At 42.7% G+C, this 23,308-nt stretch overlaps 1 protein-coding gene across 1 annotated transcript in view; it reads left to right on the top strand.

Moving 5' to 3' along the window:
• The window catches only part of LOC139544021 (transmembrane protein 132C-like), a 172,093-nt gene that overhangs the window by 101,540 nt on the left and 47,245 nt on the right, over positions 1-23,308 (top strand). The window contains exon 4 of the mRNA XM_071350689.1: positions 14,563-14,749. Coding sequence (XP_071206790.1) covers positions 14,563-14,749 — 187 coding nt within the window. The remainder of the gene's footprint in view (positions 1-14,562; positions 14,750-23,308) is intronic.

The following is a 23,308-nucleotide window of genomic DNA, read 5'->3' on the forward strand; positions in this document are numbered from 1 at the left end:
TTCAATTATATGTGACATTTGAGAATTGACAATTTCTCATGTTCTATGCATTGACTCCCTATTCGCCAGTATCTAATCAACTGTCTGTTTGCACCTGTTGCGCCTGTTACGCATAGCAGGTGTGTCTCCTTAAGTACATGTCTTAATTTGTTTGTACAGCACTGAAGAAGGCATGAGGCTGAAATGTACCTCCATTTTTGTAACATTTTTTATAGTACCTTGCACTCTCACTTTTTGTAGTACCTTGCACTTTCATATTATTTTTGCTTCTTTGCCTCCTTGGGTTATTCCTATTCATGGTTTTGAGTGGGAGTACCTTTTGAACTGTACATTAATTAGAATCCACATAATAAGTCACATTTCCTGTTGCTGCACGATTATTTTCCTGCTGTAGCAAACTGGCTCAAATTAAGATCCTACATCCTTAATGTGATGTCTTAGATATGATATGAGAGAGGGGTGAAGAGGCAGGGGAGATTCTGAGTGGGAGCTGGCAGTATAAATCACAGAGGGAGATTAAATAAATTTTATTACATTCACTTTGGACGGCCATTTTGCGAATTTTCATTCTTGATGACAGGTCCCCGTAAATAAATCAGCGCTTAAAAAAAAAAGATTATCCCATCGGCTTAGGCCACCTGCATTATGGGGCCTTTATGATTTCATAACCATGCGAAGACCACGCAACGCGACCAGGATTCATACGCCACTCACGCAAATTAAATAATGCGTGATCGATGCCCGGGATCTTTCTAACGATCGCCACGCTCCTCCGCCTGCCTTGCAAATCCCTCTTAATATCAGTAAGTAGAGTGTCACCCATGCATTAGCGCTCACACAGATAAGCATAGGAATGGAAGGATGATAGTTTAAAAGGATTGTGAAATACAGTTAATTCGGAAAGTATCCAGACCCCTTGACTTTTTCCACTTTGTTATGTTACAGCCTTATTCTAAAATGTATTAAATCATTTTCCCCCCTCATCAATCTACAGACAATATCCCATAACGACGAAGCAAAAACAGGTTTTTAGAATTTCTTGCAAATGTATATAAAAAATGTAAAACTGATCTCTGTACTTTGCTCCTTTCATCTTTACCTCGATCCTGACTAGTTTCCCAGTCCCTGCCGCTGAAAAACATCCCGACAGCATGATGCTGCCACCACCATGCTTCACCGTAGAGATGGTGCCAGGTTTCCTCCAGACGGGTTCTTGGTCACCTCCCTGACCAATGCGCTTCTCCCCCGATAGCTCAGTTTGGTCGGGCGGCCAGCTCTAGGAAGAGTCTTTGTGGTTCCAAACCTCTTCCATTTATGAATGATGGAGACCACTGTGTTCTTGGAGACCTTAAATGCTGCAGAAATGTTTTGGTACCCTTCCTCAGATCTGTGCCTCGACATAATCCTGTCTCGGAGCTCTACGGACAATTTTTGCTCTGACATGCACTGTCAACTGTGGACCTTATATAGACTGGTGTGTGCCTTTCCAAATCATGTCCAATCAATTGAATTTACCACAGGTGGACTCCAATCAAGTTGTAGAAACATCTCAAGGATGATCAATGGAAACAAGATGCACCTGAGCTCAATACTTATGCAAATAAGGTATTTTATTTAATCCATTTTAGAGTAACCCTGTAACATAACAAAATGTGGAAAAAGGGAAGAGGTCTGAACACTTTCCGAATGCACTGTATATTCATACGTTTACTGAACTCTTCCTCCACACTCCCTAAACATCCTCCTGTCCCTTCTGCATGCAGTGTGACATGGTGCTGGTAGTGTAGAGTGGCTGGGGCTGTGGACTATTGCAATGGAGAGATTACCAATTACCAAGATTACACCTGAGAACTAATCAGAGGTGTCACCCTGCTTAAGGATACAGTGCTACAGTAATTAATGGTGGCCTGGTTCTCCATGCACTCCCACATCCACTCCTACTGATCATTAACATCCCTGCATTCATCTGCTTGGCTGATGCACAGCACTGCCAGTCATCATTGGAATCTGATTGCATTGTGGGACGTTAGCTCTAATTCAGAGCAACAAATGTGGCTCCAATGGCCTCAACTCACCATTGATTGGCTGTTTTCCTTGGCGGTGTGCCTTGAGATTTGCGTATTGGCCTCGGCACTGAAAGTCTGAGGATCTCCTTATAAACTAGAGAGGGCTGGATGTCGAACCCCTGCTCCATTCAATCTGCACTCATCATTGTTCTGTCAATGAGGCTTGCCTTGGATGACTCTCCAACACAGCGGTCACTGCCATATCCACATATTGTTGGGTACTCCGAATAGATGTACATATCAACACATTCATAAACTGCAGATGCAGTAACTGGAAATGGAAATGGAAAGAGGAAAACATCCTTTATTGAGATTTCATGTGTACATTTATGCCTATAGCTTGGGCTAATTTGACACAGCACAGATCCCAAAATACACGCAGGCCCTCATATAGAACGTATTACTCGCCAGCTTCATCTGCCTATTTCTCATGGTAACAAATGCACATTGGGAATGATGAATTTCTGCTCCTGCTAATCTAAATCACTGGGGACGGGAGGGAGGGTTCCAGTGGCAGGAACACCACATTGACTGTCTACTCTAGCCGCTCATGTGAGGAGAGAAAGAAGGAGGAGAGGAGGAGAAAGAGAAGGGGAGCTGTCACAATGCACTGGAGGAGGATTGCTTTCCGTAGCGCGGCCCGGGGCCGGTATTACCATGTCATGAGAACAATCCATCAAATTGGGGTAAATTGTACATGCTGTTTCAGGGCTATGTATACAGCAGTAATGAGATCATGGATACGATGGAGAGAAGGATGATGCTTCTAGCACGTGCTACAGCTTGATTGTGTGTTAGCATGGTACACAGAGAAGAACAGACTCATCCCTATACTCATACACTTGTTCATTCATCCGTCCAGAGCTCACTTTTCATCCACTCCGCCATTAGCTGGGGGGGAAAACATTGTGTCGCTCAGTGATGTAGTGGAGAAAAAAATAGGTGGGTAAACTCATTGCTGATCGAGATGAAAAAATAAACGCTCTCTATACTTTCAAAGCAAATTTCCGCAAAAGGTGGGCAAACTGTTGGGTAAAAAAATAAGTGAGTACAATATTTGAAGTTAAAGACAGCTCTTCTGGCATTTCAGCCCGTTCTCCCGCTCTCTCACTAGACAGCAGTATACAGCAGTCTTGTATTGTTGATGGCTTGTATTCTTTGTGTAGGCTGTGTACTAGCTGTCATGTCCTTGTTATAGTGCTGTACAAACATACAGACATCCCAGCAGGAATTATCCAGTGTCTTCGAGAATCTCTCTCTCTCTCTTTTTCTGCCTCTGTGTGTGTATGCGTGTGTGTGTATGTGTCTGTTTATGTGTGTGATTGTGCGAATTGCTACAGAGAGAGAACACTGAGGACGATATTAGGGATATAGTAATGTGAAATCACAGTACTTCCCTGTAACTGTGTTGGTTGGGGGAGAGAGTTGAGTTGTGTGCAGCATCATGTGTGTTGGCCGGGGAATAGAGTTGTGTGTAACACCATGTGTGTTGTCGATTTAGTTGAAGTTCCTTTAATTAGTCCTCCGATGTCATGGACGACTTCCTACAATTACCGATCGAACTTCCATCTCAGCAAACGGGAAGTGGGGAGGGGGCTCTGGGTGGTGCAGGAGTCACTAAACTCACGGTTCCCTTTTTATCAATTCCTCCTCTCAATCATAGAGAACTCCAAATTGTATTAGGTTTCATTAAAAATAAAGATAGCAGCCAGCATCTGAGTGTCTGACATGCATGGTAGATGATCCCTTATTGTGCCGAATGAGAAGTGGAAGAGAAGAGCTGTGTTGTGTCTGTTTTATTGGAGATTCTATTCTCTCAAACTTGAGCGCCAATTTGCATGTAGTGCCCGTGTGGACATTAGCATGCGCGCCCCGGTGTTTGTGAGTGCATGAGCATGTGATTTTGCGTGTGCATTCCCCTGCTTAATTACGCTGATTGGGGATTGTAACTCATTTCCGCTCACAGCACGGGCTGTATTCCAAACACTTCCAGACACACCCTATCCCCTCAGCCCTCAAATTAAGTGGACACTTCTGATGACGTATCATGACGTCTGACGAGTATACACTTGCAGGGAGGAAGGAATCATTTTTAAATGGACCGCCCTTGCCCGCAAATTCGTCACTCGTTCATCCCGTGATGATTGTGTTTTCAGCCACCAATAGCTTGTGGGTGCTTTATATGCACTACAGTCAATTATGATTGCATGTCTATTATATTAACTATATAATTATTAATATACGCCTACTGTATGATATCTAGCAAATTAATTAGCTAACTAACATTAGCCTGCCTAGCTACTTCCTAGCTATTTCTACAATTTCCAAAAGCTAACTAAACAAAAACATAATTACTTTGATGAGACGTGTTTGTGCAATAGTATCACAATTTCTAACTTATTTACATTCGTTTTTACTTACACATGTACGTTGACTCCATACTGACGTTGAGGTTTTAAGTTTTGTCAGAGCGAGGGAAGGGAATGTGATGGTGAAGGACTGCACTTAGCATTTAAGCATCATCATATAGCGCTGGAATCGGTAAAATATAATATCATATATATAATATAATATATGCCATTTAGCAGATGCTTTTATCAAAAGTGACTTAAAATAATGTTCATATATTTTACCGATTCCAGCGCTAGGATACTATCTGATGTCCACAGCACAACTTCCTCCTCAGTATCAGTCAACTTCATTACAGCTGTCACGCCCTGGCCTTAGTTATCTTTGTTTTCTTTATTATTTTAGTTAGGTCAGGGTGTGACATGGGGGATGTTTGTGTGTTTTTTGTCTAGTCTAGGGTGTTTGTATTGTATAGGGGTTTTTGTATTGTATAGGGGTTTTTGTAGAGTTCATGGGGTTGTGTTCAGTGTAGGTGTTTATGTAAGTCTATGGTTGCCTGGATTGGTTCTCAATCAGAGACAGCTGTCTATCGTTGTCTCTGATTGGGAGCCATATTTAAGGCAGCCATAGGCATTAGGTAGGTTGTGGGTAATTGTCTATGTTTGACGTTAGTAGCGTGTGTCTGCACTTTCGTTTGTTAGCCTCACTTTTGTTTAGTTTGTATTAGTTTCGTGTTCGTTTTCATCTTCAAATAAAAGAAGATGTATCTATATCACGCTGCGCCTTGATCCTCTCTTTCACCTAAAGACGATCGTGACAACAGCCGAAGAATGAGTGTGTTGTGAATGTTTAATGTTCACCGGCCAAGATTGAAAAAGCACAATAACCAGGGTTGTGTTCAAGTTTTTTTTTTTAAATGTAATTGTTGCAAGGTTATTATAGTTTTGTGTTTTAAATATTCATTTTTATTTCTATTAGATTTCTATTTGAAATTCAGTTTAGTTTCAGTTTTCAGATCTGATTTACTTTTATTTTATTTTAATAAAATCATTTATATTTTGTTTTTATTTTATTTACTTTCAGTTTTAGAGGCTACTGTAGGAGTGAGTCATTTATATGTTGCATAGTTTTGTGTTTTGGGGGGATTTAATTTCTTGCCACTGGGGGGCAGTATTGCATAAGTTGATTGGTCAGGTCTTAGGTTAGGTTTAAAGTCAGACTCAGCGAGATGATGAACATGCATCAGGTAAACAGTAGAAGAAGGTCAATTTCCTGAACATCCAGGGGCGTTGAAGTGCGAGGCTAAACTTTCCGCTGTTTTGGTCCCGTAGCTACCATGTTGTAGCAGAGTGAAGTGCACCCGTGCATATACTCAGATACACTATGTGACTGTGTGAGAGCAAAAACTTGCTTCGCAATCATCTCATGGGGCGCGATCCTCTGCTCAGACGTTGCTGACGCCTGCCAGATCTTACAACACCTGGATAGGGATTTTAAAGTGATGTGCATCTTTTCCTTTCAAGACGATCCGATACATATCTAAGTACATTGGTTCTGAAAAGATACAGGAACGATACGTTTTAGTTTTAAATTATTTGGTGCGATTAAGTTTGATTAGAGGAACGAATCGATGCAATTCAGTTCAATGTGATACGATGCACTAACATTTGTTGCCTAAACACATTCATTGTCTATTCTAAATTCTAATCTGCTGCTGATGGATCTCATAACCTGGTTCTCTCTAAGCTGGATCTGTCTGAGCTGACTTCTATCTGAGTTGGATATGTTTGAGCTGACTTCTCTCTGAGCTGGATCTGTCTGCGCTGACATCTCTCTGAGCTGGATCTGTCTGAGCCGACTTCTCTCTGAGCTGGATCTGTCTGAGCCGACTTCTCTCTGAGCTGGATCTGTCTGAGCTGACTTCTCTCTGAGCTGGATGTGTGTGTCAATTATGTACATGTCTATGGTGTATGTAGGCACCTGAGCTGAGCCATACGGGAAACTGGGCATCTACTACCCTACTATGAGATATGGGGGGCAATGTTACTTTTGATCTGAAATCAACATCACCCATTCATTTGTAATTTTTTGCAGATTCAAAGTGTTTGAGTTAGTAATGTATTATTTTTCTTAAAACATTAGCACAACTTTGGATTTCACCCCTGGCTCAAATCAAATCGAATGATTTTTGTCAAATACATATGGTTAGCAGATGTTAATGCGAGTGCAGCGAAATGCTTGCGCTTCTGGTTCCGACAGTGCAGTAATATCTAACAAGTAATCTAATAATTCCCCAACAACTACCTAATACACACAAATCAAATCAAATGGTTTAGACTGTTTGGAAGTTGGACTTTTATTCTCCTCCCGCTTCAACGGCATGGGTAGCAAAAGCAATTGCTGTCCTCGTTATGAAATTGTCAACTTTACCCTGTACATGTAAAAATGACTTTATACACTGCTTGTTAAAGCAAAACTACCAAAACTATTGCTGATGGTAAACCTGAACAATCCAAATAAACACTAATGTAGCCTAAACAAAGATCAGCAGGTATGTTATAGCCAGATGAGAGTTGTGTTTTCAACAGCGCATTTGATAATAACCTAGCAAATGACATTGGTTGTCACTCAACTAATAAAGCCTAATATTGCGGAAGCCATTATACAAGAATTTGAATGCTGAAAGTGAACCTCTCATTGGTCAGCGCGTCAGCAGTCCGACGGACTAATATGGGTTTGATGGATGCCAGGAGAACACTACCTGCCCGAATGCATATTGCCAACTGTAAAGTTTGGTGGAGGAGGAATAATGATCTGGGGCTGTTTTTCATGGTTCGGGCAAGGCCCCTCCAGTGAAGGAAAATCTCAATGCTACATTCTAGACCATTCTGTGCTTCCAACTTTGTGGCAACAGTTTGGGGAAGGCCCTTTCCTGTTTCAGCATGACAATGCCACTGTGCACAAAGCAAGGTTCATACAGAAATTGTTTGTCGAGATCGGTGTGGAAGAATTTGACTGTCCTGTATAATGCCCCGACATCAACCCCATTGAACACCTTTGGGATGAATTGGTTCCAACAGTGCAGTATTGGAACTCCGACTGCTAGCCATGCCTAGTCGCCCAACATCAGTGCCCGACCTCAATGCTCTTGTGGTTAAATGTAAGCAAGTCCCCACAGCACTGTTCCAACATCTAGCGGAATGTCTTCCCAGAAGAGTGGAGGCTGTTATAGAAACAAAGGGGGGAACAACTCTATATTAATGCTGATGATTTTGGAATGAGATGTTCGACGAGCAGATGCCCAGATACTTTTGGTCATGTAGTTTATCTTAAACATTTGAACCGTGGACCGATGCGTATCGGTGAAGCATTACATCCCTAGTATTTTGCGTATCAGCTAACCACATCATGGTTGCATGCCACGTCATTGACTGTGCAGTCGGGCACCACACTGCTATACCATATGATGTGGTTAGCGGATACCTATCTAGGCATTGTAAGATCTGGCATGCATCAACAGAAGAACACGGCCAACATTTTATAGCAATCTGGTGACCGACTGCACAGTCGATGATGTGGTATGCAACCATTGGTTGATGCATGTAATGTCTCAGCAGGGGAACGCGACCAATATCTGCGGTGCTGCTCGTGGCAATGTAACCTCTCTGAGTCCAACTTTTAAATGAAAGTAAATCTCAATGTGAACCACCAGATCCAGAATCTTGAAAACCTCATAAAAATGTTGCCAAAACATATACTAAATCTAAATAAAACTGAACATAATTAATTTAATTTGAGTTAGTTTTGGAGTTGATGTTAATAGTTTCAGTGTAGTTTTAGTTTACTATAATAACCTTGCATTGTTGTCTCTTTAGGGTAGCATTAAGGAGGATATATGATGTCTTACTTTCTATGGGAAGCAAAATGTCTGTAGTCTGAGGTCTCTCTTCTCTGGTGACAGGTGCTCTGGGTGTTGTATGATTACAGATGGTTTTGGGATACACAGCTTGTCAGTGTTTGGTTTAGCTCTCTGACATGATTGAGCACTTTGCTTTTTGTTCACTTGTACATAAATTACTTCAACACCGTCTGTAGTGGTGTACCAGTCATTCACTAAGACCGGTGTCTTTGGCATTTTACAATGCAGCCATGATCTGGCTTGGCTTACTGTAGTACCTGCTCCACTAATCTCTATCTATCTGCTCAAGGACAGCCATAGCTCATCAGCTGCCCTGCCCTGGCCTAGCCCCATCATGGAGTTCTCTACTCCCAGTCTGTCCAGCTCACTGGGAACATGCCTGAACATAATTATGGACAGTAATGTGGCATGAACACTCTCCTGAGAGTGACCCAGACTGGCTGCTGCGGCGTCGCTTTATTTCCATTTCCGCTGCTGCTGAAACATTACCCCCAATTCAACTAAATTCAAAAGACTTAATTTATTCCACAAGGGGCAATTATGCTGGACGAGCCCGGCAAATGAGAAGTTAGGTACATACATCATGCATATATAGACATACAACATGAAACATTGGCATACTAATTAGACCCTTGTGTTTTCCCATACACATATATTACTGTAGCAGACCTGAGGGCAAGTCTCATGAGTCTCACTGGAGTCTCACTGGAGTCTCACCACACTCTCACTGGAGTCTCATTACACTCTCACTGGAGTCTCACTGGAGACTCACAGTTGTTCATAGCCGAGTCACCAACAGGCACTGGAGACACAACCGGATTGGCTTGTTGGTGTTCTGGGGTTGATTGATGTCATTGCGTACCCTCTTCGGACCCTCCATAGCCCACAGCTCATTTGCTCTCCCATTACACTCTCAACCAATAGCCTGATGGGTATTGGCTTCCTCCCTGCTTTGGTGTCCATATTCATGTGATGTCTGGTAACATTTAAACAGTGACTCTTTCTAACAACAACACTCCTCTATGGTATTAGTGTTGTCATGGCTGAGAACTACTGAGAATTTAAGCTCAGTTTCAGAGTAAATATGCTGGGGAGTAATGAATAGTTTAAGTATTAATTAATTGCCTTTTGTAGGACCTTGCTCTGGATAAATTCTGACTCTCTAATAGGCTTCCTCTTCAACTAGGCTGCAAACTGATTCAATTTTACATATATATATTACAATATGACAATATTACACACACATAGAACATGTACTGGATGAGAAGATCAGAGGAGCAGGGAATGTAATCCAGTCCTTTCTCTGAACCACATTGCTGTTATGACTCAGTATTTGACACAAGTGGAGGGAGATCACAGCAAACACTCTGACAGGGCAGACATGCAGTGATGTTGGGTGTATTACTCAACAATGACCTTATTGCTATACTGTACTTCATTTGAAAGCATTGAGGAAATAACATCCTTGCCCCGCCGTGTCACTTCCTGTACCCTGCTACTTTGTCTTCTTCTGGGAGCAGTAACTACCACTACACCCTCGGATGCATATGCATGCACACACATTCAATGTATGTTCACTCAAGCACACATCGCATACATACAAGATGCAGTAGATAAAGCTTTATGAGTTCCAGTCCCATCCTCTTCATTAAAGATGATCAGTATCTGGTAATATTTCAAACTGTCTTTTCTCCAATATTTGATATTTCCTCCTTCTGCCCTCTGCGGCCTGTGGGAATATGTTTGTATCAAATCAAATCAATTGTATTGGTCACATACACGTGTTTAGCAGATTTTATTGCGGATGTAGCAAAATGCTTGAGCTTCTAGTTCCGACAGTGCAGCAATATCTAACAAGTAATATCTAACAATTTCACAACAAATAACTAATACACACAAATATAAGTAAAAGAATGGAATTAAGAATATATAAATATATGGATGAGCAATGTCAGAGCGGCATAGACTAAGATAAAGTAGATAGTATAGAATACAGTATATACATATGAGATGAGTAATCCAAGATATGTAAACATTATTAAAGGGACATTATTAAAGTGACTAGTGTTCCATTTATTAAAGTGACCAATGATTTCAAGTCTGTGTATGTAGGCAGCAGCCTCTCTGTGCTAGTGATGGCCATTTAACAGTCTGATGGCCTGAGATAGAAGCTGTTTTTCAATCTCTGTCCAAGCTTTGATGCACCTGTACTGACCTCACCTTCTGGATGGTAGCGGGGTGAACAGGCAGTGGCTCGGGTGGTTGTTGTCCTTGATTGATGATATTTTTGGCATTCCTGTGACATCGGGTGCTGTAGGTGTCCTGGAGGGCAGGTAGTTTGCCCCCGGTGATGCGCTGTGCAGACCGCACCACCCTCTGGAGAGCCCTGCGGTTGTGGGGGATGCGTGTTCTGTTTCAGGCGGTGATGCAGCCCAACAGGATGCTCTCAATTGTGCATCTTTAAAAGTTTGTGAGGGTTTTAGGTGACAAGCCACATTTCTTCAGCCTCCTGAGGTTGAAGAGGCGCTGTTGCACTTTCTTCACCACACTATTTGTGTGGGTGGACCATTTCAGTTTGCCAGTGATATGTACGCTGAGGAACTTAAAACTTTCCTCCTTCTCCACTGCTGTCCCGTCGATGTGGATAGGGGGGTGCTCCCTCTGCTGTTTCCTGAAGTCCACGATCATCTCCTTTGTTTCGTTGACGTTGAGTGAGAGGTTATTTTCCTGACACCACACTCCCAGAGCCCTCTCTGTAGGCTATCAAGTTGTTGTTGGTAATCAAGCCTACTACTGTTGTGTCGTCTGCAAACTTGATGATTGAGTTTGAGGCATGCATGGCCAAGCAGTCATGGGTGAATAGGGAGTACAGGAGGGGGCTGAGCTCGCACCCTTGTGGGGCCCCAGTGTTGAGGATCAGCGAAGTGGAGATATTGTTTCCTACCTTCACCACCTGGGGACGGCCCGTCAGGAAGTACCGGGCCCAATTGCACAGGGTGGGGTTTAGACCCGGGGGCCTTGAGCTTAATGATGAGCTTGGAGTTTACTATGGTGTTGAATGCTGAGCTATAGTCAATGAACAGCATTCTTACATAGGTGTTCCTTGTCCAGATGGGATAGGGCAGTGATTAGTGTGATGGCGATTGCATAGTCTGTGGACCTATTGGGGCGGTAAGCAAATTCAAGTGGGTCTAAGGTGACAGGTAAGGTGGAGGTGATATGATCCTTATGGGTGTGCGTGTGTGTTTGTGTGTGTGTGTGCATGCACGTGTGAGTGTGTGCACGTATTTCAACTGACCACTTCCGTCCTGTAAAGCTCCAGGTCTTGGCCCCCATGCTGGCTCTCTGATTGAGTTCCCTGCTCCCTCAGTGGGGGGGCTGAACCTCCCAGAGCTGCCCCAGACAGAAGCACTCTATCTTTGTCACTGTCCTGCTGAGTCTTGGCCTCAGACAACGTCCAGCCCACCACAGCGCACCAGCCCTTACCTTTGACCTATTGGAATTGAGATTCCTCCAACGATTAACGCCCATGCCTGCCTAGCTACATCTCATCTGCCTCTACTTCAAAGGCCCTGTTTAATTCCTCCCCATCACAAACACACACACACACTCACAATCCAAACAGGCCCGCTGCGGCACGGCACAAACAGTCTGCTGCACAGTGTGGCGGCTTTGTGTTGGAATTGATTCTGTTCTTTGATGTATCATTGTTGTCACTGCTAACCAAAAAGCTGCTCGCCAGAAAGGATCCTCCTAGAGTCTCCAAGGAAAAGAGTTGTATTTTTTCCTGTGTTTTCTCAGCCCCATTCATAAAGGTGTTAGGCTTAAAGAACACACTCCTCTGCTACCCAGGCTGTTCCTGTTGAGTAGATTCCATCTTACTATTTAATTTTTGAAGGGCTGTAATTTCAATCTGTCATACTTTCATTTGTTCCTGGAGTCCTTTGTCACCACAGCTCTCTGCTGGAGAAGAATCTCACTAAGCCGAACAATGAGTTATTGTGTGTCTACGTGTTTGCACACATGCTTTTTAAAGCGCATCTAGCTCCCACAGTCTCACGTCAGAAGTAGACGTTCATCCATGTTTCTCAAAAGTCAAATTTCTAAGTTATTCCAAACGTCAAATTTCTAAGTGTTTAAGGTTAAGTTTAGGTATAAACTCCAAATTGTATAGCTATGGGTTAAGTTTAGGCATTAACTCTGAAATTGTAAGGTTCATTATTAGCTCTGAATGGTTAAGGTAAGGGATAAGGTTTGGGATAGGCTTAAAACTAAAATCTCAAAAGCAACTTTCTATTGCTCGATTCAAACATGCTGCTTTTGGCACTGGTGGCCGATGCTAACACCCATCCTCCATCCCTGTCCACAATGCCCTAGCAAAACTGAAACCTACTTGTAGTTAACAGCGCTCACTGTTGCCCCCTAGTGGCCAGTTTCCAAGTCATCTCCCAATGTCCTCATTAATGGACGGACGTCAAATACTGACATGTATCACCGGTGACCTGGCTGTGTAAGCGTGTGTGTATATTCATCAATGCATGTGTATATTCTTGACTGCTGTTAGCTCGTTGACACACAGGTCGATACAGCCCGACGATCCAGGAAAAGCCTCTTGACACATCACTCTCAAACTCAGGGGCTCCCGAGTGGCACACTGGTCTAAGGCACTGCTTGAGATGGCACTACAGACCCTGGTTCAATTCCAGGCTGTATCACAACCAGCTGTGATTGGGAGTCCAATTGGCACAGCGTCGTTAGGTTTGGTCGGGGTAGGCCGTCATTGTAAAGAAGAATTTGTTCTTAACTGACTTGTCTAGTTAAATAAACACAGTAACTACACTATTGTGTGACTTATTCTATTTCTTTCAGTGTTTGTCTCAGGCATGCATCTTGAAGAAGCAGCAGCGGAAAAAGCAGCTGGTAGCTGACTCTGACTCTTCAGTTAGACTAGTGTTCTATGGAAATGTTGCTCCCTCTCTCCGGATGCATTGAAAGGGCAAAGTATGATTATGTTTATAATGAGACACAGAGGGAAGCAGGCTGACCTCTCTGGCCAGCAGACTGCAGCCATTTATAATCCTCAACACATGCTGTGTCAATTCCAGCCACCAGTTCACATACTGCCCTCTGCTGGACACTGCATGGGGAGAGTGTGTGTGTGTGTGTCAAAATTGATTTGAACAGAATAGAAAAGGGACAAGATAAGTACACAGTATCTTTTTATGATTGAGCTTTTCTGTCTTGCCCAACAAAATATTTTTGCAGTGCTGTTCCCTCATATGTTGCAGTCTGTCCTCCAAAACTCTGCAACCATAAGCTCTAAGTACACATTGATCTCACGACCAGTCTTTGAAGTGTGTGTGTAACTGAAATGCTTAACTAGAACAGCTTCTGTGAGTCTCAAATGGAAAATATACTCTGCTAGAATGTTCGACTCCAAGACCTTGGATCTCAGTGTTCTCGCCTTGTGGATTGTGGCATTGCTCCTCTTGCACAATATAACAATAAGGACACAACTTAGCTGGTACAATACAATACAGGCATCAGTTTCCAACCAACTCATTCTCCTGTAGATTGTGTAATGCCTATCTGTGTCAGTGAGCACTTTCCTTGAACACTAAGAGGCATCTCATACTCCACTTAACAACATTAACACAATAGGGTTTGTTTCTAAGTAATACTTGGCATTGACGGCAAGTTTCAGGACCCTGGCACAAGTTGTAGTTTCAGGATTCCAAATGCACATTTGTTTGTTTGCCAGGGATGTTTTGTATCTAGTTTTATCTTAGATAAAGAATGCCAGGTGACAGACAGTCATGCAGGCTGATCAAATAGAAGGCTCAGCAAATCAAATACGTTTAGGATTTTTGTATTCATTGTTTTTCTGTGTCTTTGTTTGCATCACAATCAGTGGAGAGTCAGTGTTATGCTTTGCCAAGGAGGATCAAAAGTCAATTGCTTTTTTCTCCCTCATGCTTCTGGGGGAGTGTGTGGCAGAATTGAACTAAACTCTGGTTGGGTTTCATTAGATACATGTAACAGCTCTCTTTTTTTTAAAAGAAAAACTTGTCTGTGTGGCACTCCCTTTTCCCTTCTATATTAGCCTCTCTTTTTGTCTCACTGATGATAATAATGCCAATGCATCATAACGCCTTTTCTAAACACCAAAGATCACTTGGCAGAAAAATAAAAACCACCTCTGTTTACCTCTTCTCCCCTCTCCCCCAGGCCAGAGGCGGGCTACCAGAAGGTCCTCCAGGTGGATCTGGAGGTGAACGGGCTGCTGGACCCGCAGGGCAGCCGGGTGGTGACGTGGCAGGTGGAGTACCCTCTGACTCGCTCCCTCACTGACGAGGTCCAAACCCTCATCCGCCTGGCACCACAGGACCTGGGTGGCATTGTGCCACTGGCCATGGTGAGTGGAGTCCCAGAGGAACCAGAAAGAGTGTGTGTGTGTGTGTGTGTGCGTGTGTGTGTGTGTGTGTGCAGCTTTACCTCACATGGCTGACTGCACTCTGCAGGAGGCTTTGTCTCTCGTCTCTCCAAGGCTGTACCAAGTGTTTTTTACCTATCTTTGCAATTCTAAACACTCATATCATCGATTTCCCCCCGCTCTAATGCTTTGATGTCTTTGTCTCAGTCTAATGCCTGCGTCTGGAAATAACAGAGGAAAGTATAATTGCACTTACAGGCGTAAATAATAGGAATTTTTAACCTTTTAATGATATGATCATTTTGTGTTGGTTGTGAAGCTAGGAGGCCATTTTGAAAGTGGTGTGTCTGAGTAGTGAGGTGAACAAGCTGAAGTTCCATGTTGAAAGCCCTAACCCCTCTGCTTTGTTTAAACACTAAGCTTGCACTTCTTAATTGGCTGTAATTTGGCTAATAGAGCTTTCGGTACTTTCCATGATTGAGAAGGTAATTGAGTTTGGACACAGGATAATCTTTTTAAAAAGCTAATGGATACTGTACATTGGCAAGTGACTCTAGACAACCAAATGTATTACAATAATGCATATTTATTTATGATAAATTGTTTGCAACTGTTTGGCTTTCAGTCTTGTTGTAGATTTTAGTTTTTACACCATGAAAAAAAAAATGTACGCTGCAGGCAGATTTTCTGTACATTTTCCAAACTGCAGATTGTGGCGGGTTATGGGTTATGTGGAAATCAAATACCTTCTAAGCTCTTATTATGGTAATTGGTGAGAAAGCACTTCACCCCCACAAACATTTATGTATTCAGCACATGACAGCAACACGTAGACTTCTACTGTGTCTTTAACCTTTGGCTGGCTCCATTCTAATAGGTCTGATATTTTCCCCTTTGTCAGAAAATTAGCTCCTCCTGCTTCTGTAGCTGCTACCAGGGTCTGTGACGTAATAAAGGGAAGCATAGACTTTAGTTCAATCTTTTTATTAGCTAGTCAGGACAGTAAATATGGATCTCTGTGGAAAACATTTGAGAACATCTTGAGTCTTGTCAAGTAGTAGTGGGAGCCAGGTGTGATTCTGTCTGCAATGGCTGGGGTCCCATTATGTTTGTGCCAATGCCCATACACTGAGAGAGACATGGTCAGGCTACGGTTTTCTACTCTTATTAACTTTCCTCGTCACACACACACATATATACACACAAACACAGCATGTTGACAGCGTTAGTTCCGAGTGCATGGCCCATCCATTATTACTTTATGACTCATCCTTGGCTTACATCTTACAAGTAGACATGTGAACCCAGTGGATATTACACTCTGAGAACAGGAGATTGAAGATAGAGAGAAAACATGATTACAGTCAGATAATGATGGGAGCTGTCTGTCTTGGCAGAGGAAACCACTAGGTGTAAATCATCACTGCTACTCTGGATATAAAGTGCCACCTGTCCTCACTCACCCATAGACCCGTTGGTCCTTTGACTCTGTGCCTCCCCACACAGTCACCCTCTTCATTGTCTTTCTGGCAGGATTGAGAGAGAGGGGGAGTGTAAATGATAGAAAGAAATGAGAAAGAAATTCAGGACTACGGACCGCACACTAAACAATGAACATGCAGAGGGAGGGAGAGAGAGAGAGAAAAACATTTGCATGCGAGAGAGACGTGTGAGAGAGCGAGAAGGGAGGGAGAAACCGTCCGTTCCGTTAACAGACTTGAAAGAGTACATTTAATCAGAGGTGAGTCAAGTACAACATCCTTCCCGGGCATAGTTCTTGTTCAATTTCCACTGTTGTGTGTCTCTTTACTCTCATTATAAGAAAGCTCTTTATATCAGAAACACTATCATTAGCATTTCATTAACAACCTCAAAGCTTGCTTTAGGTCAAATGCTAATATTAGCATTATGCTCATAGTTCCATAACACTCTAATCACTACCATAAGCATTTCTCTAACATAGTCCCATGGAATAGTGCTATTATCTGAAATAACCGGGGTTTGCCTAAATGTAAGTGTTCCAAGCTGTGTCTACATTGGTGACATGACGGGTAATGACAAAGTGTCGACAATGAGGACAAACATTCAGTCATCCCAATGTCAAAGTAATGTCCTCTAAAGGCGAGGGGAGATGAAAGGAGATAAGTCCAAAGAGAAAGCTGTCCTGCATCAGTGATTTATACACACAACAACCACAACATTATACCAGCCAGAGATGACAGCCTCCCATCATTTATGCTGTTTCTCTGTCAGGAACTGTGTTTAGATAATGACATAGAAGTCAGTCAGTGGTAATAATAGCCTACTGTAGCTAGCTAGCAGATTGGGGCTGTCTGCTAGCATACTAAGTATCCTCTAAGAAGCATTTCATGAACTGACATAGCAGCCAGTCAGTGGTAATAGTAGCCTAGTTAGCAGAGTGGGGCTGTCCGCTAGCATGCTGTGCAAGCTACTCTCTAGGAAGCATTGGCCCTCTTCATGGCCATTTAATACGACTCATAACTTAATTAAGTTCTCTTGTGGATATGTTGGATTTTAATTCACTGCTCTATCTTCCTGGTGTGTGTCGACAGCACTAATTCTCTCTTTCACGTAAAAAAAAATCTCTGTCCTCCCTCTCCTCTCACCACACTCTTAAGTCGGCTGTGAGAAAACATAAATCAAGCAAAGTAACGAGCGAAAAGTCAGCTCCCATCAAACGTTCTCCAGATTCTGGTGAGGATTTGTTTTGTTTCTGCTGATAGGGCTTAACGGCTGCTCTCTGTCTCTCTCTCTCTCTCTCTCTCTCGCTCTCGCTCTCGCTCTCGCTCTCGCTCTCGCTCTCTCTCGCTCTCTCGCTCTCGCTCTCATTCTCATTCTCTCTCTCATTCTCTCATTCTCTATATCTATCTCTTTCTCGCTTGCTCTTTCACCCTCTCTCTTTCTATACCATTCTCTATGAGGCTTCTCTTAAAAAAGCAACATCTATTTGTGTCAAGCTTCATTTACAAGACTAGCCCTTTCAGTGTTTGTATGGTGTTTGTGTGGTGTGTGTGTTTGTTTTCATGTTAGCTTGTTTTTGCTCTCCTCATAGTGTCAGACTCCTGCCCTCATAGCAGCTCAGAGAACAGGGCAGGGCCTGACTTCAGCACACTGAAGAACCCAAGCTCATTTTAATCAAAAGGCCTTCAGAACCACTAATGGTCCTCTGCAAATAAACAGGCTTCAAGAACTAAACAGGCTACAAGAAAGGAAAATAAAATAGCAGTGCTTTAATATTTAGTCCCTAACAGGAATCAGAGCTCAGTGACAAGCTGGTAACAAATACACAATAACCAAAACCCACAGCTTATCAAGCCCACAATTTGTGTAATAAATCAATATGTAATTAATGAGGAGGGTATAAATCACAGTGGGTCCTGATGAAATAATCAATATTGGTATTTATTACTTCTTCAGATGGCAGAATGCCCTCCAAAATAAATCTTTATTTGCTAATACCCAGGCATGAGAAATCAGCAACTACAAACTCCACTCCAAGTGAACAGTAGAATGAGTCAAGGTACATTCCAGTTGGCAATATGTGAGACATGTAATTTGTGAGAACCACAATAATTTCATAACAGATGATGCCTGCCATTAAATGGTCAAGAATCAGCTGTCCTGGCACCCCAATGGCTCAATGAGCTCCCCCCTGATGCTAGGACAGCAGAGTGCCTGCCCATCTTCCCAAAACATCTGGAACCCTACCTTTTCAAAGACTATCTTAAATAATCCCACAGCCTCCCCCTTCCCTAACACGCTTGCCTTTTGTGAACTAACTCACACTTGACTTGATCCATCCAGCTCTGACTTTGCTGATAGCTACTTTATTGAGGAAAATTGTATTTACTATGACTGAGGTATGTGGCTGTTTCACCTAGCTATCTAAAAATGAATGCACTAACTGTAAAAAGCTCTGGATTAGAGTGTCTGCTAAATGACTAAAATGTAAATGTTATGAAAACTGGTGATTGAACTAGCCTACTCTTTCCTTCCCTAGACCACTTGGAAATGACTGACACATCTCTGTGAATGATGTCGTTGATGAAATGCCATTTTCCTGCTTTTTCCCTGGCTGCCATCTTCATCTTTACATTCCATTTATCAGCCAATGCATTTTCAGCCTCCTGCTCATTGCTGTGCCTGCCGCCCTCATCCCTGGCCATAACCATTGAACATATAACATTCTCAGAGTGTATTGGACTTACTGGTTGAAAACTGTTTATTTCTCTGGGGAAAATATGGGTTTGTGGAGATACAGAAAACAGCAATGTTCCTCTCTCCTTAGCTTTCAGTTATTGCCATAGGTTAGAGATGTGTGAATGTATAGGGGATGTGAGAATGTCAGTGTGAATGAATGTATGGAGAATGGAAGGTTATTGATTTGATTATTTGATCCTATTGAATTTGAATTGACTGGAGCACTTGGTTTTGATTTGGTCATTTTAGTGCCCTGACTTTTTCATTGACATGACCTGACCAGGAAACATTTTTAATTTGAAATTAATTGGAGGAATGATACATATTTCTATGCAGGTGAACAAGTGTACCACCATAGGACCTCTGGGTAGTGGAAAGTTTACCTTAGCATCCCATCCATCTCAATAGGCTCGTCAATAGAAGCAATGCAGAGCTGCGATGGATTATAGTATCAAGTCAATGAATAATGCAGGATGCTCAGACAGAGTCATGGCCTTGGATAAACTCTATTGCAGGGTTCCCCAACTGGTGGTGATTTTATTAGGTCCCCAAAGTTGTCTGAGCAAAAAATATTGTTGTGCTTAAAAGACTGTAAAAACACCAGCAAATCAGCTCCAAGTGATTTTAATTTTGGAAATCTGTTTACCAAAGTATATAGAGAGATATTATGTGAGAAATGTAAGCAAGGTTTGACATGATAATGTTTTAGTTTTAGACAACATATTGTTTGTAATTGTATTTACCATAGATCCAGGATCAGCTTTCCTCAGCCCCCAGTGTTAGATGAACCACAAGGAGGTCAGCATCATTCCACAGTAGGAGGCATAACAATAACACAATAACAAAACAATAACACAAGCCTGACTTGGCCCCCTCAATGTGCTCAACAGCAATTGGGCATTCTTCTCCTCGTCCCAAAGACTCCTCCGGTCGATACCCATCTTCCCGTGTGAGCGTTGTTGGTTTGTGTGAGCACTGTGTGTCATCTCCTGCCTGTCAGTGATGCTGCTTGTGAGCCTAGATCATGCCTGCCATCCTTACAGCCTAAAGGGAGCCCAGTTCACTGATCAATACCCTTCTTAATCATCCTGCTGTTTGTGCGTGCATGTGTTTGTGTCTCAGGGTTGACCCTGGGATGGTTCAGGGGTATGAGTGTTTTAAAGCCCCTCTTGCTGGGTCTGTCCTTGAGCTTGAGGTCTACTACATAAATCAGAGCCGTGCTTGGTCCTTACACACAAATCATCCACCTCCCTATCACCCCCCCAACCGCACAGAAGTGTAATGGCCTTTAATCGATTCCCTCCCTCTCTGTGTGCAGTCTTAAGAAAAGAGTGTGTGTGAGAAGGCAATCCTCCCCTGCTGGGTCAGGACACGCTGGATGGTCCGCTCCTCAAGCCGAGAGTGTGTGGGGGGGAATGAGGATGGTGTGTGTGTGTGTGAGTTTATCACTGTGTGTGTCTGTCTGTGTATGTTGGATTGCTTATCAACCGCTGGGCCAGAGCGTCATACCAGGGGCCATTAATAAGGCATGCTCTCCAGCAGTCACTCTTAGCCCCAGGAGGGCCCAGGCACCAGGGAGGAGAGGGGGGATATTGGGAGAGTTGAGGATGAGCCGGCCTGGTTCACGTGCCACCCGCATCACTCCCGCTGTCACAGCACATCTCACACCCCCAAGGCCAGATGGGCGAAGAGATTGAGCCCTTACAGAGGCAGAGCTGAATGCTAAGGGAGTGCCCTGCGAAACACACAGCCTAGACCCTGTCATTCACACCTCAGCCATTCTTAAACACATACCTCTCCTGAAGACATATGCACACCCTTACAGCGCTCTAACATAGATGCATGCACACACAGTCACACTAAAGTAGATTTGCAGTTCAAATAGCTCTACACAATCACACCCACCCACACACACACACATAGGAGTCCGGATTTTTAGAGGCACCATTGTTTTATTTTCAAGTTAAATTCAGCATTAGTTCCTAAAAGGGACAAGAAAGGGCAGTAAATTATATTTTATCAACAATATTTCAAAGAAATGAACAATAACAATACTCAGTGAATTGACCAACATTTTGATAGCAAATATGATCAACTCACACTCACACACCATCCTCATTCCCCCCACACACACAAAACAATCAGCACCACACACACTCAGCTTGAGGAGTGGACAATCCAGCAAATATGCATAACTAATATTGCAAAAGGAATTTCTTTATAAAAACAGAACGAATTGTCAGATAAATGCCATTTAAATGTCAAAGGAAAAGTTTCTCAGCACAACAAAAGGCTCTTTAAATAGACCAAGTGCATAAAAGAAGAATTGCTTATGAATCAAAACCATTAACATCTCGACAATGTTACGAAACGAAAATATACACAGTACCAGTCAAAGTTTGGCTACACCTACTCATTCAAGGGTTTTTCTTTATTTTTACTATTTTCTACATTGTAGAATAATAGTGAAGACATCAAAACTATGAAATAACACATATGGAATCATGTAGTAACCAGAAAGTGTGTCATGGATCCCCTCGGTACTGATGCTGTAATAGTCCTGCGTGTGTAGCTGGTTTAGAGAGTCAGGCGCAGGACAGCAGAATTGAGTAATCAACGTATTTAACTCAAAATACAAAAAATACACAGCAACATAACGAGCCTACAAAAAGGACTGATGTACAAAGAACAATCACTCACAAACAAAACATGGGGAACAGAGGGTTAAGTAATAAACAAGTAATTGGTTGAGTGAAGCCAGGTGTGAAAGACAAAGACAGAACAAATGGAAAATGAAAAATGGATCGGCGGGAGCTAGAAAACCGGTGACGTCGACAGCCGAACGCCACCCGAACAAGGAGAGGGACCGACTTCGGCGGAAGTCGTGACAGATGCTCATTCTGTTCACAAGTTCTGGAGGTCTACCTCACCAGCTTTCTAGCCTTCACTGAACGGGACTCATTATCATCAACCCCAGACTGTCTTACACACACCTGGTTTCCATTTCCGCTGATTAGTATGTTATGTATGTGCCCTATTTCTGTCAGTTATTGTTCCCATGTCTGTTGGTCGTGTGAGTACCGATGCGTTGGTGCAGCTGTTATGCTGCGAGCTTAATATATTGTGTATTACGGGTATCGTCCCGTGTCATTCAACGAGGTTTACCCTCACTCTTTTGTTTGGGTACAGCCCAGTGTGTAACGGTCATCGCTGCATGAGGAAGGATCGGACCAAAGCGCAGCGTGGTAAGTGTTCATGACTTTTATTTAAACTGAACACTAGAACAAAATAACAAAGTGCAAAACGAAACCAAAACAGTCCTGTCAGGTGCAGAAAACACTAAACAGAAAATAACTACCCACAAAACACAGGTGGGAAAATGCTACCTAAGTATGGTTCCCAATCAGAGACAACGATAGACAGCTGTCCCTGATTGAGAACCATACCCGGCCAAAACAAAGAAATACAACACATAGGAAAATTAACATAGAATGCCCACCCAAATCACACCCTGACCAAACCAAAATAGAGACAAAAAGCTCTCTAACGTCAGGGCGTGACACAGTGTTTTTGCAAACCCCTATTGTGTAGTCCTGCGCCTGTCTCCAAATCCATGACAAAGTGTTAAACAAATCAAAATATATTTGAGATTCTTCAAAGTAACCACCCTTTGCCTTTATGACAGCTTTGCACACTCTTGGCATTCTCTCAACCAGCTTCAAGAGGTAGTCACTTGGAATGCATTTCAATTAACAGGTGTGTCTTGTTATAAGTTAATTTCTTTACTTCTTGATGCGGTTGAGCCAATCAGTTGTGTTGTGACAAGGTAGGGGGAGTATACAGAAGATAGCCCTATTTGGTAAAAGTCCATATTATGGCAAGAACAGCTCAAATAAGCAAAGAGAAATGAAGGTCCATCATTACAATAAGACATGAATGTCAATCAATCTGGAACATTTCAAGAAAGTTTGAAAGTTTATTCAAGTGCAGTCCCAAAAACCATCAAGCGCTATGATGAAACTGGCTCTCATGAGGACCGCCACAGGAAAGGAAGACCCAGAGTTACCTCTGCTGCAGAAGATAAATTGATTAGAATAATTGCACCTCAGATTGCAGCCCAAATAAATGCTTCACAGAGTTCAAGTAACAGACACGTCTCAACATCAACTGTTCAGAGGAGACTGCATGAATCAGTCCTTCATGGTCGAATTGCTGCAAAGAAACCACTACTAAAGGACACCAATAAGAAGAAGAGACTTGGGCCAAGAAACACGGGCAATGGACATTAGAATGGTGGAAATCTGTCTTTTGGTCTGATGA

Source organism: Salvelinus alpinus, chromosome 18 (assembly GCF_045679555.1).
Source record: "Salvelinus alpinus chromosome 18, SLU_Salpinus.1, whole genome shotgun sequence".
NCBI lineage: Eukaryota > Metazoa > Chordata > Actinopteri > Salmoniformes > Salmonidae > Salvelinus > Salvelinus alpinus.